Source organism: Rhyacophila brunnea, unplaced genomic scaffold, assembly GCF_057557595.1.
Source record: "Rhyacophila brunnea isolate RB1 unplaced genomic scaffold, BYU_Rbru_1.0 scaffold_1, whole genome shotgun sequence".
Taxonomy (NCBI): Eukaryota; Metazoa; Arthropoda; class Insecta; order Trichoptera; family Rhyacophilidae; genus Rhyacophila; species Rhyacophila brunnea.
In genome coordinates this window covers 61,064,971-61,081,253 of record NW_028232751.1, presented here as the reverse complement: position 1 = coordinate 61,081,253, position 16,283 = coordinate 61,064,971, and the positions used below count along the sequence as shown (strand labels likewise).

Here is a 16,283-nt window from a genome sequence, read left to right as displayed (position 1 = left end):
CATACTCTGACTCATACACAAATTGAAAAACAAAATGTGTACTTGTCAGACCCAGGAATCGAACCTGGGACCCTCGTCTCTATAGGCCGGCATTTAAGCCACTCGGCCATCGTGGGTGTGAAATGTATACTTATTTAATAACGAACATGGCATTTTGAAATATTATGAATTATTCATAGAAATTTAAAAAAAAATAACAAAACTATTAGCAATTGCAAACATCTTAAAACTAAAATGTTGAGTGGAATCAAGGTAAGAAGGTACATATCTTATTTTTAAACAATGTGTGATCATAGAAGATCATGTGGGCCTCCAAAGACTGGTGGTTATATTCATAGAGTTTTTTTTTACTCTAGCCCTTTTCTCAACCTATTAGATCCATACTCTTAGTTCAAACGCATTTTGAAAAACAACATGTAAAATATTCCAGACCGCGGATTTGAACACAGGACCCACAAAATGGTAGGTCTGACGCGTAATCGCTAAGTTGCCATCGGGTTAATACATTGATTCAAACAGTAAAGACGGTCGCCAATATTAACGAAAAACTTTTCGCATATCCAGTTAATTTTGTCGTTTTTGTGTATGGCACGTTGACAGCATTCTCAATTCTATTTTCAAGAATTTAGCAAACAACGGTCATATTTATTATAGCTTTAAATAAAAGCAAATAAATAACATACTTAACTATTTGACAAATACAACAATTCTGAAATCGAAGTCTGACCCGACATAAGACCGAAAACGGTTTACTTACAATTTGTTTTTTTTCGCTTCGCGTATGGATACGCCCTTATAAACGAAACTAGTGCATTGTCTATCTTCATTTTGGACTATAGCGAAATAAAATCTCATTAGCTAAACCGCTCCATAGTAATCAGTCAGCACCTCATTGACTGCGGACCATTTAATATCAATTTGACTACCAACCAATCAATGGTCCTGAATACTTTACAAACTGTCAGAAAATATATGTGAATTTATCTGAAAGCCTGTCCTATATGGTATACCAATGATTTACATCGTTGTTTTACATGAAAACACTTTCTGATTATATTTCTTTTATACGTAGCTTACCGGGAGATGTATTTAATGTCCAAACACATTCTGCATTCATTGGATAAGAATCTGGATAGTTTGGTGATGTGAATGATCCTTCTTCAGACGTCAATAAACCGCCACATGCTGTAACGTTAAAATGCAAATGAAATAGAAGTTTACTTTCTCTATACATAAGTAAACTAATTTATTATTTAATATTATGACTGACAACGGTGAGAAAAGATCTTGAGAGAGTATTTTTAAATGGTGATTAGATGTATATAAAATGGAAGTAACCACATGGTCATCAGCTCGTGTTTTTAACGCAGAATATTTATATTACATGTTAATCATTATGGATACAATTTGTTAGCAAATAACAGGCTGGGGATGGGGATCAATAATTCCCTACAGTAAAATCGGTTCGTCACCGTTTCTAAAGTAAATTCGTTATCTCCTTAGTACTTTGACGGGTAGCAACCGATTAACATCCAGTTGCTCGCCACGCGCTGCCGCGACGATCCTCGGCGCTAGTGTCACTGGAAAAGCGTTTTCACTATTGATGGTTTTAGCACTATATGCCATATTTTGAGTTTGAACTATATACTTACTTAAAATTAAACATGAACTGTTTGGTTTGAATGATTATTCACACTTTAGCATGGTGGTAACAGTGTAAAAATGTCTAAGCAAATACTTATTTTTATTCGTTAAGAATTTTTCCAGGTGGCGCGATTTGACTCGCGCGTAATAACTCGCATGCCAGGTACCGGTGACCTCATTGAGCCGTCCACATGCACTCGCGGCATATCGCGGCGAGATACGCGTCACCTAAATAAACTCTTAAACGATGAAAATGTGGACTTTCATACCTGTTGACAAAACCGAATAGTGTGCTGAAAACATTCCCACAAAGTGGGATGATGAATTCACAAGGATTGTCAAAGCGTTTCCGAGGCTAGTTATAGTTGGAGGAATTTTGCTTCCACAGTAAGTGCCAGTTTTCGGTGCTTCCACCGAATCACCATTAAAAACCTATGAAAAAAATATTTATTTATTTGATATAAGTACCTACAATAGAATATCACTAATCCAACAATTCAAAACTACTCCGATACGTCCAGTAATCCGGCACTATCTGAAAGCATTTTAATTTTGCGTAAAAAGTGTAAAGAGCTTTTAAACAAGGCATAAATGCGAGAAAATAATAACAGGTAAGAGATAATTTTATTTATCAAAGTACTACCCATAAAATAATGACTGAATTTAAATTTTTTTTTATGTAGGAAAAATCATTCCAGTGTTTTTTTTTATTTTCCAGTTTTCCATACATTCCAGTAATCCGTAACCATCAGGTTTATTAATGCCAGATTAGTGAGACTACTATTTTCTTAATAATATTATACAATACGTTTAGCTTTCCATTCCGTTCTCGTAGCATCACACTCTCGCGTCTGATTAACTTACTAATAGACGCAGAATATGAAGAATAATATGACTCTTTTATGATCTCTCTAATTATTTAGAGATTGCGATTTCACAACTTTTTTTCATTTCTCGGGATTCGAGAATTCTTGAAATCAAAAATATTTGTTTTTTCGAGAATTCGAGATTGGTTTTTGATGTCTCGAAAATACTCGAGAATATCGAGAAATTTAACAAATTCCATTCATAATGAAAGTCGAGACCTTCTTTTAGCTATTTTTGTTTACTGAGAAATTTATGAAATTCCATTCAGAATGAAAGGCGAGAACTTTTCTTAGTTGTTCCCCCCCCCCTAAAAAAATAAACGGGAAATTTTGGGAATTCCGTTTAGTCAAGGGTTTTTTTTATTTACAAAAAATCAAATTATTTTAGGCACTTGCCTAGTGACAATTTCTCGATTTTTGTTAATTTCTCGAGAAATGAAAATTGTCGAATTTTCGGAAAATTAATTTCTCGAGACTTCTCAAGACGAAATTTCTCAATCACAACCTCTACTCATAACCAACCGTGCTTATGTACCTATATCTTAGTCTGTTCATATAAATTTCATTATTTTGTAAACAGATGTACCTACCTAATGGAAAATACTACATTGCAATAAAAATTCACGCTTTTTGTATTTATAGCATTATTGTTTTCTTCTACTAAAGTGTATGTATCCGTATATTGTATTGTATGATACATTTGTGGGTTTAAATTAATCAATAAATAAATAAATTTTGTGAATATTGAGTTGGTAAATAATTCATACAATGGTACCTATGTTGTAAATTTACAATATTTAGACACTTCATACACAAAAATACATATTTTTACAGTTTAGGATAATATTTGTCGCATATCCCATGTAAATTTATTTATTAGTGGTTTATAATAATTGAAGACAATAATAATTATTATGTTTCATCACAAAACACAATATCACGTTTCAGTTAAACCATTAAATATTCTATGTTTTACTTGATTTGTAATAAATTATTATTGTTAACGAAAATAGTTGTACATTCATTTGTTTAAGCAAAGATGGTCGAAATAGCGGTTTGCTAAATTTTCCAAACACAGGTTTTGAAATTTTGTTCTTCCAAAGTAGGTACATTCTGCAATAATATTATTTATTCACATACATAATATTATTGCTGACGGTACCTATATCGATAAAATACCATTGAGACCGAAATGAATATAATCATAATAACACGCCAATAAAATTTATTTTTTATTAATTCATCATGGGCACTTCTGAATCGATTATAACCACTGTATGGCAAAGATGATTTTTTTGTTTTGTTATGCCAAAGAAGTATAACTTCTAACGCGCGTACATAAGTACACACGCCGATTTTTTTTCTAATAAAATTAATCTTAGTGTTTCTACACAAATTAGATGTATTAATACTTTATTTATTTATTAGATTTCCGATTATATAAATTTTATTAAGATTAATATTAATATTAGCTTTTTTATTCAAATTGAATTATGTATACTTATTTACATCACATGAAAAATACATAAGAAAAAATAAGAGAAAAAATTGACACGTCGCACGTGTATTGTATAATATATCGATAAATATATCTATAAATATAGAGTTTTTTTATATAACTATAGCCCTCCCAATTGGTAACACCGAAGGCAGGTTAGTTCTGAACCTTTGGAGTACAAATAACTAATTCTCCCGATTTCTCAGAACCGATTACATAGAACATCACAAAAAATATGCATGGCATTAATATTTTGGCAACCGGAATTTCGCATCATGTATTTTTAAAAGCTAGACATAATGTACTCATAGATAGATACAGTAATAAAATTTGAGATTACAGAAGGTATTACAATACTTATATATGTTAGGTACTTACCGTAACACTCTGATAAGAACAATTTTGTGCAGTGCCACCATTGTGAACGTTTGAAGACATGTCTAAATGCGTTATTGTAAGGGAGACTCTTTGATCTGTATATATATATGAAAAAATATCAGTCAGACATGGTAAAACAAAATATTATCATGTGATAAGTACTGGTTATATTTTCCAGCAGCATCATGACCCGGAAAAAAACAAGAAAATTCGAGAGTGACAGAAATTCCTGGAGACGATGCATTGTGTCCATGTGCTCTGTTTAGACCCCGGATTCGCCTTTTGACATCGTCCGTATCCGGAAATTTGTACGTAAACAGTTCACCGCAGGACACTTATTCGTGCGCCGCAGTACATGAAACATGAATTCGTGTAACATTTAATCAAATGACGAGCTCTTCGTTGAACATTTCACCGGGTAGTATATTTGTACGTATGCTACAACATGTAGAGATGTCTTTACTAGGTTAGGTTAGGGTTAATCTAATTAGAACAGTACTATTTGAAAACTATCGCCGCATTTTGTAAGATACGTACAAATGTATTCCACGCTGAAATTTTCAACGAAGAACTCGTCGTTTGATAAAATGTTATACGAACTCATGTTTCACGTACTGCGGCGCACGAATAAGTGTCTCACGATGAACTGCATACGTACAACTTACATGTAACTGACATCTTCAGGCACTACGCTTACTTATCAACAGCAAATGCACACTGACAAGGTACAGTGAATTCTAATGTAGGTATATAACAAATCCTTACAACAAATGAACACACTAATTGTTGTATTGTACTAATTTGTTATATAACCGAGAATTTAATATATTATGTGTCAGTGTGCATTTGCCATTGGTGGCTGAGTATGACAATAGGTGAAACTCAGGTCGCAAAAAAATAACTCAAATGAAGCAGTACGAAACTGAAATTAATTAGAATTTAATTCCTATATAATTGACATATTTGACAAAATTAAACGCATTTGAATGATGGTGGGAATGTATCATAAAGATTTAGATATTTCAAAACTTATCAAATAAAACCAATCACAAATGAAGGGTAGGTACACGTCAAAACTAGGCCCATTGCATTTTTCATTTTTGAGATTTAAATGCCAATTTGTTCAATAGATAAAGTGCTCAAGAATGTTATCATTAAAACTAACAAAAACGATTTTGAAAAGATAAATGAAGGTAGAAGAAAGTTTAGTCAAGGCAGAAAATCACCTTATTGTATGTATATAAAACTGCTCGAAAACGTAGGATATGTTTTTATTACTTTTTTCACTTTTATTATATTTCAAAATAAATTCGAGATCAATATATATTTTTTTTTACTTAATATTCAACGCATTTTCCAACCAATAACGATTTCATTCTTCGTTTTGCTATCATGCAAAATTATCATTATGTCGATGTTTTTGCCATGTGCCCTTCAAATGTCATTGAAATATATTCTGTTTTAATTACCAGGTTTTTCACCAATTATAGTCCATTGACAACCGTATATGTCAAAGCTGGCTAATGGTACCCAACTGCGAGAATTTATAATACCTTCATTGCCAGTCACAATTCTTCCACCACATACCTAGAAAATAATATTGTAAATAGGTAGGTTATGTATGTATGTACTCATAATAAAACATAAAGAAAGTAAATTCTCGTCATTAGTACCTACTCACTCGCGCAATAAGTAGGTATATAAGTTTAAAATTAAATGGTTTATCTATGAATATTAATAGGTAAAAATATTACGAATAGTAAAATTGTTGCGCCGATTATATCATTGAACCCTATCTCACCCTATTATGTGCATATTATTAAATATGCATACAATGTTAACTAACACAACAAACAGTTTAATTAGAGTAGTTAGAAGAATGCAAAACTAGTATTAAAACAGTCTTCAAGTTATAGCACCTGTACACGTGCATGGATTTATTGGGATCAATAGTGTGTATTTTCAACTATCGCGATAATTACTGTTTACACGTAAAAGTGCTGACTGTCTCGCCAAAGCAAGACACGATGTTGTCATTGTATGGTGCTATTTCACTGGTTGTGAGAATTATTGGTAAACGCCAAAAATGTTTTGCGCGGCGTAGTTCATTTTTTTCCGTCAAGTTCGCCACTATTGTTCTACTGCGCAGGTGCAGATATTTCACAAATTCCAACTGTCACATGAAAAATCAAAGGCTTCTGAACTTTTTTTGATCCATGCATGCTATATTGCAACTTGCACGATAATACGTGTTCACACGTGCAATTTCTTTGTTATGGTCGTCGATAATAAGTACGGTCATGTAAATGGGATATAACATTGCAATTCGCAAATTCTGTTAGATGTATTGCGTATCTTCTTAAGTCAGTCTATCGACAATAAGTGTCATATACTATAATATTAGACTGTGTTCTCAGTCTTCACCCTCTGACCCATATAGTCGCAGTCACACTCCCCCCCCTCCCCCCGTCCTTACAGTCCACTATTCCATTCATAATAATTTGACCAATATGAAATGGCTAATTAAAATATCTTGAATGACATGGAGTTAATAATTATATGACATCACAAATATTATGCCATTTTAAAACTAAATATATTTTATACTAAACCTTAACCATCAAACTGATTAATTTACCATTTCGTAAGTTGCCTTGAATCCCTTTGCACCCATTCCATTTGAAGTTACAAGTTGGACTAATAAATTATTTGACGAGGAAATAATGCTAGGAGGCTTTGCTCTTCCGCAGTAGTTGGCCAATAATGGTTTGATTGGTTTGTCTCCATCGTAAACCTAAAATTAGATCATGACATATTGGATTACCATTATTTTACATATATTTTAAATCAAAGTGTAGCTGAAAACTTTCAATGATATAATTTCCTAGTATATCTTTTCTTGTAGGTAGATACAGGTACAAGTCATCAGCTCATGTCACATCACATCATTATTTAATTCGCAAACCAAATAATTTGCATAATTTCTATGATAATTAGAGTTATAAGTACACAACGTTTCCCTTGGTGATAGGAAGACATTTCCAAGGGATTTTTAACGAATAAATGTATGTAATGACATTTCAATAATTGACAATAATCTAAACCACTACACTTCTATTATAGATAAGTATGTTGAAATATTAACATTTTCTTTGAACCCGATTTCAGATATCAATATTCAACCTGTTTCTAACTTATTGTAAGGAGAAAATGACATTTTAAATTTCCATCAGAATAAAAACATTGAAGCTAATGGCCCTACCTAATCACACCCACCCCGCACCACATCCGGTCTTAATCAGGCGTATCGTGAAACAGTTTCAATCAGTTTTATTTGTATGACTGTGGAATGTTTCAGGAGCAGTTACCCAAGACTAAGGTCGCCATGCAGTCAAATCTGCTTTGACTGAATTTACATGATTTTAAGTTAAGGTACCCATAGAATAGATGAGCACGTAGAGGCAATATTAAAAATTGTAGTAAGTAACAAATTAAAGCTAATACAAAACTGCCGACCATTCTAAGTGACTCAGATCTTCACTCTGGCAGTATGACGCCATAAATTTTCTAAATGCAATAAAATTGACCTTTGTGGCGACCAGGTCGGACGGTCCGGTGGGCCCAACAGCTGGTTAAACCGACTTGAGCAGCTCTCCCCTTTCATACACATTTATTTTTAGGACATTCCCAGAGGATGTGGTTTGCATCTTGTATTTCTCCGCCACATGGACATGTTGAACGGGAAACAAGACCGAGCTCAAGAGCCTGCCAGCGAAACTACCATGTCCAGTCAAGAATTGACTGTTGTAATGATGTGGAGTCAAATCGGTTATCTCCATTTACGAAACAATTCAAATCAGTTCAAATCAATTATTGAATTATCCCAAAATCTTAAATGTTATTGTAATGTGATCAGTCCGTGCGCCGGGCCTCGCACCACTGCACAGACGTGTGTAGTTTTGGACTCTTTTCAGTAATCAGTCATATTTTATCAATCATATTTTATGATTTTACCTTAACATTGAAATATTAACCTAATAAATCGTATTTTACAAATTAGAGCTGGGGTGGGGTGATGAGATTGGCGTCATTGGCGATGATACAATTCAATTTTATTATCGCATATTCGTTATACATAATTATTATATACTTATTGAACATACATAATTTTGAAAACACTTCTGTGAAAATATATTATAACCAATAGAAAAAATCTTTTTTGAAAAACGTAAGACACCCCCCGCAGGAATAAAACCTACATCTTTTGGGTATCGCGCCCACGCACATAAACCACTATCCTAAAGGAGTCATACTTATTTGCGTCAAATTTTAACTAATGTCTTTTAATACTCACTAAAGCGCTTTCCAAATTGAGCTACTATTGGCGATCGGCTTTTGTATTTTAAATCAAAGTCGGTATTACTTTAATTACTAACCAACGTCACGGATCACTCCAAGATTTTTTATTGTAACTTACTTGAACTTGCTAATAATGTTTAATTAACTATTTTCCTTATTCAACGAATAATTCACAAGTTTTAAAAATGTAACGTTCTAATTATTAAACATACATAATTTGGAAACACTTCTGAGAATATATATTATAACTTATATATAACCAACAGCAAAAATCTTTTCTTGTAGAATGTTACGATACATTCTTGAATCTTGTGAATTATTCGTTTAATTAAGAAAATAAATAATTAAAAATATATACTCATATCATGTATATAAATAAATATAGTAATTACTCACGTTAATGTAGTCCATGCATTTATTTGATGAGAAAACAACATCAAAATCAGTAAATGTCAAATTGATCAAATGCGTTTGGGCTACTTCGATGTGCCACAAACAATTCAAATTATTATCATAATTCTGTGGATAATTCGGAGAATGTATGTTAGCTGTATGGCCAATGAATTTACCACCACATTCTGAAATTATAAGACACACCAAGTGACAATACGAACAATACTGAGGAATGAAGTCTACCCCAATTTGGTCAACATTAATTTGGGGGGGAGGAAATAGCACAATAGAATATAATAAGATACAGCCTTAGGCCATATTTATATTATAAGTATAGACCTATATTGCGCTAAATAACTAGCACCCTATTTAGTACATACGTGAAATGAAATCCCACTGCTGACCACAATAAATTAATAATTGAACTATACCCTCCTAAACTACTAAAAGTAAATAATAGATTTGTATGGGTATTAGCATACAATATTTCCAACACTACAGATTTCCCAATATCTTAACTTAGTAATAATCTTTTCACGATCATTTAATTTATTAATTTTGGTATCAGTTATAGGTATACATTTTATACCTACATTTTTGTCATTGGTGAGTGTGTATTGTGCCTGAAAATTCTGAAATGCGAAACTAGAGAAAAGACAATTTATATAATAAAGTACAAAACGTAAATCAATTCTCAAGATCCAATAGATCCTATATCGTTATCTAGAAATTATATCGTTACACCTCGTCTCGAGAAATATACGGAAAATGCCAATCTCCTCACATCTTGAGAAATTAATTTTTCGAAATTTAAAATCATCAATTCTCAAGAAATCCTCACTCGGCCATAAAATTTGATTTCTTGGTAAAAAAAAGCCCTCAACTTATATTTCTGAAAGAAACTTCATGAATATCCCGATACAAAAATCGGGAGAGTTAAAAAATGGTCTACGACTTTCGTTGTGAACGGGATTTGTTTAATTTTTCGGTATTTTTTTTTTGTCGGAAGAGCAAAAAAAAGATTTTTACTTTCAATCTTATATAGGCGTCAATCGGAATAATATGTTTTGAAGATTTTAAAATGGAAGAGAATAGGTAATTTCATAATTATGATTTCTCGAGAAAACAAATTATAGGTATCTAGTGTGAAAGTGTAAGTGTAGGTATGCAGTAAACAATTTTAATCTAAACAACATTTTGTTATTGATATTTGATGGGATATTGAAGATTCAAAACTACTATTCATTATTCATTCAATACATACTACAAATTCATATAATTAATTATAATTATATGAATTTGTAGTATGTATTGTAATTTTATGTATTGTAAATTGTAATTTCTTAATAGAAACTGTAGCATTTGAAAACTATTCTCTCACTATTGTTACCGTGTTGATTTTATGTTGAATAAAATTATGTAGGTACATATTATTACCTATATTAGACCAAATATATGTAGGTATTATAAAGGTAAAAATGGTTACATGTAAATTGTACGTAAAAAATTTCACCATGGCACAGTTTGCCATGAGTTTTCTTATCGATAAGAGATACAATACGGTCTCCAATTTTATTTGATTCAATATATACATTAATTCAATTTTCATAGCTGATTTTGGCAAAATTCATGAATTCGAATGAAAACCTATTCTATCTTAACAAATAATCCAGTATATCGGCTATTATAATAAATTTGTTTACTGCTGGCTTCCTGTAAAGTGTAAACCGACAAGAACCGTGTTTTATTTAGACATGAATTTTTTGTCAGTACTATACGACCCAAAGAGGTTGGACGGCCATATATTTCCGATACAACATTTCACGACTAAGTGTGATACGGCGAACTGCGTACGTACAAATTTCCGGACACGGGTAAAAATAACTCAATAAAGTAAATATAATCAACACCGATAACATTGGTTCAAAATCATTGTATTGGAGATATACCACGTAAAATGCCAGTTAAATTAATGAATACTTACTTAAATCGACACTTTTATAAGTGGCTCTAAATCCACGTCCAGAGTATGAAGAATCGGATTCGAATTTAAGAAACATTGAATTTCCAGTACTCGTTAAGACAAATGTATCATTTTGCGAGTGGCAAAGTTTGGACAATAAATGTGACCCTTCGGATTGACCGTTGTAAATGGAGAGCGAATCAAATGAACATTCTGAAGACAGTTCCATATCAAAGTCGGCGATATACAGCTGAACAGCTTTATCGGGGTCTACTTCGATAAGCCAGTTGCATTCGGTTTCTGTGCGGTAAGGTTTTGGATATCCTGGCGATGTTATCGTATCAATCGGACGTGTTAAGCGCCCACCGCAACCTAAGAAAATAAAATAAATCAAAATTATCTCGAGATATTTGGACCTTGGGGTGTAGAGGTATACTCAACCCTACAACTGACGCATTATTGTCTATGCTCATTTATATAGCATAGAATCTCAGCGGTCCCCAACCTTTTGGACCTCGCGGACCACTAAACTCAAAGTCTTGAATCCCGCGGACCACTACCACGTATTTTTTCCACACATGTTAAAAATTCGATATGTCAATATAATGATAAAATAATTATAATAAACAAATTTATTAACACAGATATTCAATGTATGTAATGTAATACATTATAATATGTACAATACAAAACCAATAAAGTCAACCACTGTGTAGCATTCCTCAATACCCGAATTACCATATCACGCACACTCAACGCAACCTTCCAGAACAGATAATAATAACATCGGGGGTACATCAGCAACTTCGATTAACCTCCGACAGGGGACCTTCTGCTTTGAGAACGGTGGCTGAGATAGGTCGGCGCTTGACTGATAAGACAGGTGAGAGCCGTTCAACTGAGTACCTGAGACAGCGTATAAGCATAGAAATCCAAAGGGGTAGTGTAGTCGCTCTCCAGCGGACTGGAAGAGATTTTACATACTCAGGGAAACCTAGTATATGAATATTTTTATAATTATTAATTTATTGGATTACATAATATATAGGTATTATATCATTTAATTTTTCACCTTTTGTCACTTATTTTGTTTTACTCTTTTATCATTATTATTGTTTTTCTATATATTCTTTTAATTCTATATATAATTCTCAGTGTAAAATATTATGTAACTGTTTATCTCCAATCATAAAATGTATCCAGATTATTTGAATATATTAAATAATATGATATTTCATTGGTACCTATATTTCCACTTATGAGAAACATTATTAATACTTGCTTTTCCTTCAAATAACCCGTCACGTATCCAAATCCGTTATGCAGGCGTATACCGTGGCGTAACGAATGTTAGGCGCCGTTAAACATTGTTCTGGAAATATCCCAGGACCAACTTCCCAAGACCTTGGTTGACGTGCACTAGAGTGTGCGTGATTCCTATTTTGATATAATGCATAACGGTCAATTCTTGATGGGAAAAGACTTTCTCGCTCGCCGTAAAATACTGCAAACATTCTGAAAGCTGAGATATGTTCCCACCAAGTCGTAATGGCTGACCGATCCAACTAAGGGTCGGACTGACTTTGAAGCTCTTCCCTTTCAACCGACATATGGGGATAATACCAGAGGATGTGATAGGCATCCTACAATTTTCCACAAAGCAAGTCGGAGATTCTATTAGGCCGAGATTACAGAGTTTGTAGGCAAAACCATTGTGCCCGCTTAAGAACTGAGAAGTCCAATGGTCTGGAATCAATCAGGTTATATATTTTGGAAAAAAAAAATGCGCAAATCTTGGCAAAGGAGGTCCATCGCCCCTGCCAAGCACGCAACGCGGCGTCATATGCCAGATCGCGTACAACAATTCTTCGAACGCAGCAACCCATTGTTGCAAGATCTGAAGGCGGTGTTATTATATAATTATATAACCACTAGAATATATCTTTTTGGGAAAAAAATACGACACCCAGCAGGACTCGAACCTGCGCCCCCGAGATTCGTGGTCTGTGTCCTGGCACCACGAAGCTATGATGAGTGTCATATCTTATTGCGACTAAGTTAAAAACTGGTTTATACAAAACTCTTTGTAGCGCTCTCCACTCTCGTGTTACTTTTTGGCACACGGTTTCAGGATTTTAAGTCTAAGTAAGTATTAAATAACGTCAATTACAATAATAATTGTTCGTTGCATAAAAAAATAGTTTATAAAATTGAAATTATATATATATATATATATTATGTATATACATACCATCTAAAACCCACTCTAGTCTAAATCCTGACATCTTAAGGAAGTGATTGGAATACAAATGTAAATAGAAATTATTATCAGTAGATACAAATTTGGGAGGCATTTCAGACCCACGATATGTTTTTTTCGAGTTTTCAGTACCGTCGCTCAGCTGAAAAAAAAATTAAAACAATATTACAATTTATTTTTAGAAATTCGATTATTCTTTTCAGGTAATGTGTATGTACTTACCTAATTAAATTTTTAGTCAGGTTTATCGAACAAAATTATAACAACTTATGTAAGTTTGGGCGTTAAGCGCCGGCTAGACGGTTAGTCCCGGTTAGTATCGGGAAGCCCGTGTCTATGAACGGGAAAACTGTAGCTCGCGCAAACCGAAAAGTGTTCCGTAGTTTTTGAACAAACTATACCGCGCAGGCAAGTAGTTGCCGTCTAGCCGGCGCATAATAAATGCCAATTTGTGCGTCTACGTTGTCTTCATAGCTTACTTATTGAAAAATATGAGGACATATTTTTTAATTTGCGCAAAATTTATAATAATAGTATATGATAATTTTAGGCGAGCATTCTAGCATCTCCTTTAGATTAGACGCAACCTGATTAACATTAATAATATAAACCGTGTCCGGAAACTTGTACGTATGGATTCGCCGTATCATACTCCACCGTGAAATGTGTTGCTAGATTTCAAATTCATTCAAGTCCACCTTTAGGTATTTTTGACTTTTTGTGAATTTTTCAAGAACTACTGCTTTCTAACATTTTTGCATTATCGAAATGTGGATCTTATTAATGTTAAATGTTCTATAATCGAAATAATATAAACTTCCACCCTTATGACTATGTACTTGGGAAAACAAAAAGCTGTTTTTCTCCTATTCATTCATTATGGACTTGGCTAATTTTGAAATCTAGCGACACAAATGTTGTATTGGAAATATATGGCCGTCCAACCTCTTTGGGTCGTTTAGTATCTACTGACATCAAATTCATATCTAAATAAAACGCGGTTCTTGTCGGTTTACAGGAAGCAAGCGGCAAACAAATTTTGAAAATAGCCGATATACTGGATTATTTGTTAGATTAGGTTAGGTTAGGTTTTTATTCTTAAATTCATGAATTTTGCCAAAATCAGCTATGAAAATTGAATTAATGTTCAAATTGACTCTAATAAAATTGGAGACCGTATAGTATACAGTCATCTCTTTCCGATAAGAAAGCTCAAGGCGAACTGTGACACGGTAAAATGCTTTACGTACAATTTACATGTAACTTAATGTGTCATTGCATGTAACCAATATAAACAAAATACTCACTTCGAGATAGTCATTGAAGTGTGCGTTTAAACCTTCCAAATAACGAGCAAACTGTCCCATTGAAACTGTCAATAATTCGTTCAATGAACCCATTTCAAAATGGCTGAACGATACATTGATTTTATTTCCTGGTGGGACAGATATGTGCCAAGTGCAGTTAACAGTATTTGGGTACGGGTTCGGGAAATTAGGACTCTCAATTACACCACTAAATCCAGTTATGTTTCTATTGCAGACTGAAAAAGAAAATGTAGATGTGATAAGTTTAAAAAAACAATTAGATAAATTATCATTTTCACACGTAGAACTCCACATAGCGAAGGTTATCCCATCTACAGATTGCAATACCGGTATCTCAGTATTTTTCAATACCGAAATACCGGTTTTAAATATCACACAATACCGATATATTCGGTATTGAAAGTGGAAACAAAATGTAATAAGTAATAACTAACATAAGAGGTTTAACAGGACTAGGGATTCCAATCCCGGGATTCCGAGCTATTTTCGATACCTATGAATCCCGGAATTGATAAACATAATCCCGAAACTTTCGGGATTGATTTTTTTATCAATTTTTATGGAAAATAAAATAAAAACGAAAATATAACAGAAAAAATTCTTTTAATAACAAATTACAATTACATTAGAAATAAACTGAGTTTGAATGAAGTTTGGTTTATACCCATGTGAAAGTTACCGATTCATTTTATTTTTTCACATAAATTAATAAAAATGAGAAAAATTGAAAAAACCAATGCTTCTCACTTTTAACAAAGTAAACGGATTACGTCTTTTTTCATTTCCACAGTCGATATCTGAGGTAAAACTCAGTAAGTGCAATAATAAACTATTGCACTTGGTAAGTTTTACCTCTGATATACCACTCGTAAAAAGGAACAATAGGTATAAGTCACAATGAATGAAAAAAAGATATTTCAATATCCTAATTCCCTTACTCATTTATCAATCAATATAACTTGTCGTTACCTGTATTATAGTTGATCATAAATCCGTGCCCAGCAGTAAATCCATCGGAACGGAATTTGATGAACACGTGATTGGTTTTGGATATCACGTGGCCGGTTTGCCAATTTTTATTACAGAAAGTGCCTAAGCTTGCTTGTAGATCATCAACACCATCATATATCTATAAAAATATAATAAGTATATTACATTTATTATAAATCTCATTCATTTTTCAGTTTTTATATGCATACTACTCGTATCACTTGTACCCCGCTTCACCTGGAAGACTTCCCTGGTGTTTGTGTGTGTTTATTGTTCCAGAGTATTTTATGAAAAACAAAATGATGAATTTGTAGTTAGCTGTCAAGACTTTATAGGTTATGACTGTTCGTTTGTTTAGTTAGTTTACGTTTACAGTGTTCTTTCTTCTCAAGATAATTTCTCAGCTTTTGATATACATAGGCAATCTTTTTTTTAGTTATTCTCATCTGCATGTAGCAACCGCAAGCATCGTGTACCTAAGTTATTTCTTGTCACATTGAATAATTGACCTTATTACTTCTTATTGTTATATCGAAGGCGAGACAAATCTAAAATTGAAACCGCTTGAAGCGAATAATTTAAAAAATATATTTAAATTTAGTTT

General features: G+C 33.0%; 1 protein-coding gene across 1 annotated transcript in view; it reads right to left on the bottom strand.

Annotated features, from left to right (window-relative positions):
- Cubn (Cubilin) overlaps nucleotides 1-16,283 on the bottom strand; it is a 129,093-nt gene that overhangs the window by 64,356 nt on the left and 48,454 nt on the right. The window contains exons 22-31 of the mRNA XM_085946281.1: nucleotides 15,659-15,818; nucleotides 14,669-14,904; nucleotides 13,353-13,503; nucleotides 11,123-11,473; nucleotides 9,142-9,323; nucleotides 7,025-7,180; nucleotides 5,856-5,973; nucleotides 4,387-4,481; nucleotides 1,914-2,076; nucleotides 1,078-1,185 (exon numbers count right to left, since the gene is read on the bottom strand). Coding sequence (XP_085802407.1) covers nucleotides 1,078-1,185; nucleotides 1,914-2,076; nucleotides 4,387-4,481; nucleotides 5,856-5,973; nucleotides 7,025-7,180; nucleotides 9,142-9,323; nucleotides 11,123-11,473; nucleotides 13,353-13,503; nucleotides 14,669-14,904; nucleotides 15,659-15,818 — 1,720 coding nt within the window. The remainder of the gene's footprint in view (nucleotides 1-1,077; nucleotides 1,186-1,913; nucleotides 2,077-4,386; nucleotides 4,482-5,855; nucleotides 5,974-7,024; nucleotides 7,181-9,141; nucleotides 9,324-11,122; nucleotides 11,474-13,352; nucleotides 13,504-14,668; nucleotides 14,905-15,658; nucleotides 15,819-16,283) is intronic.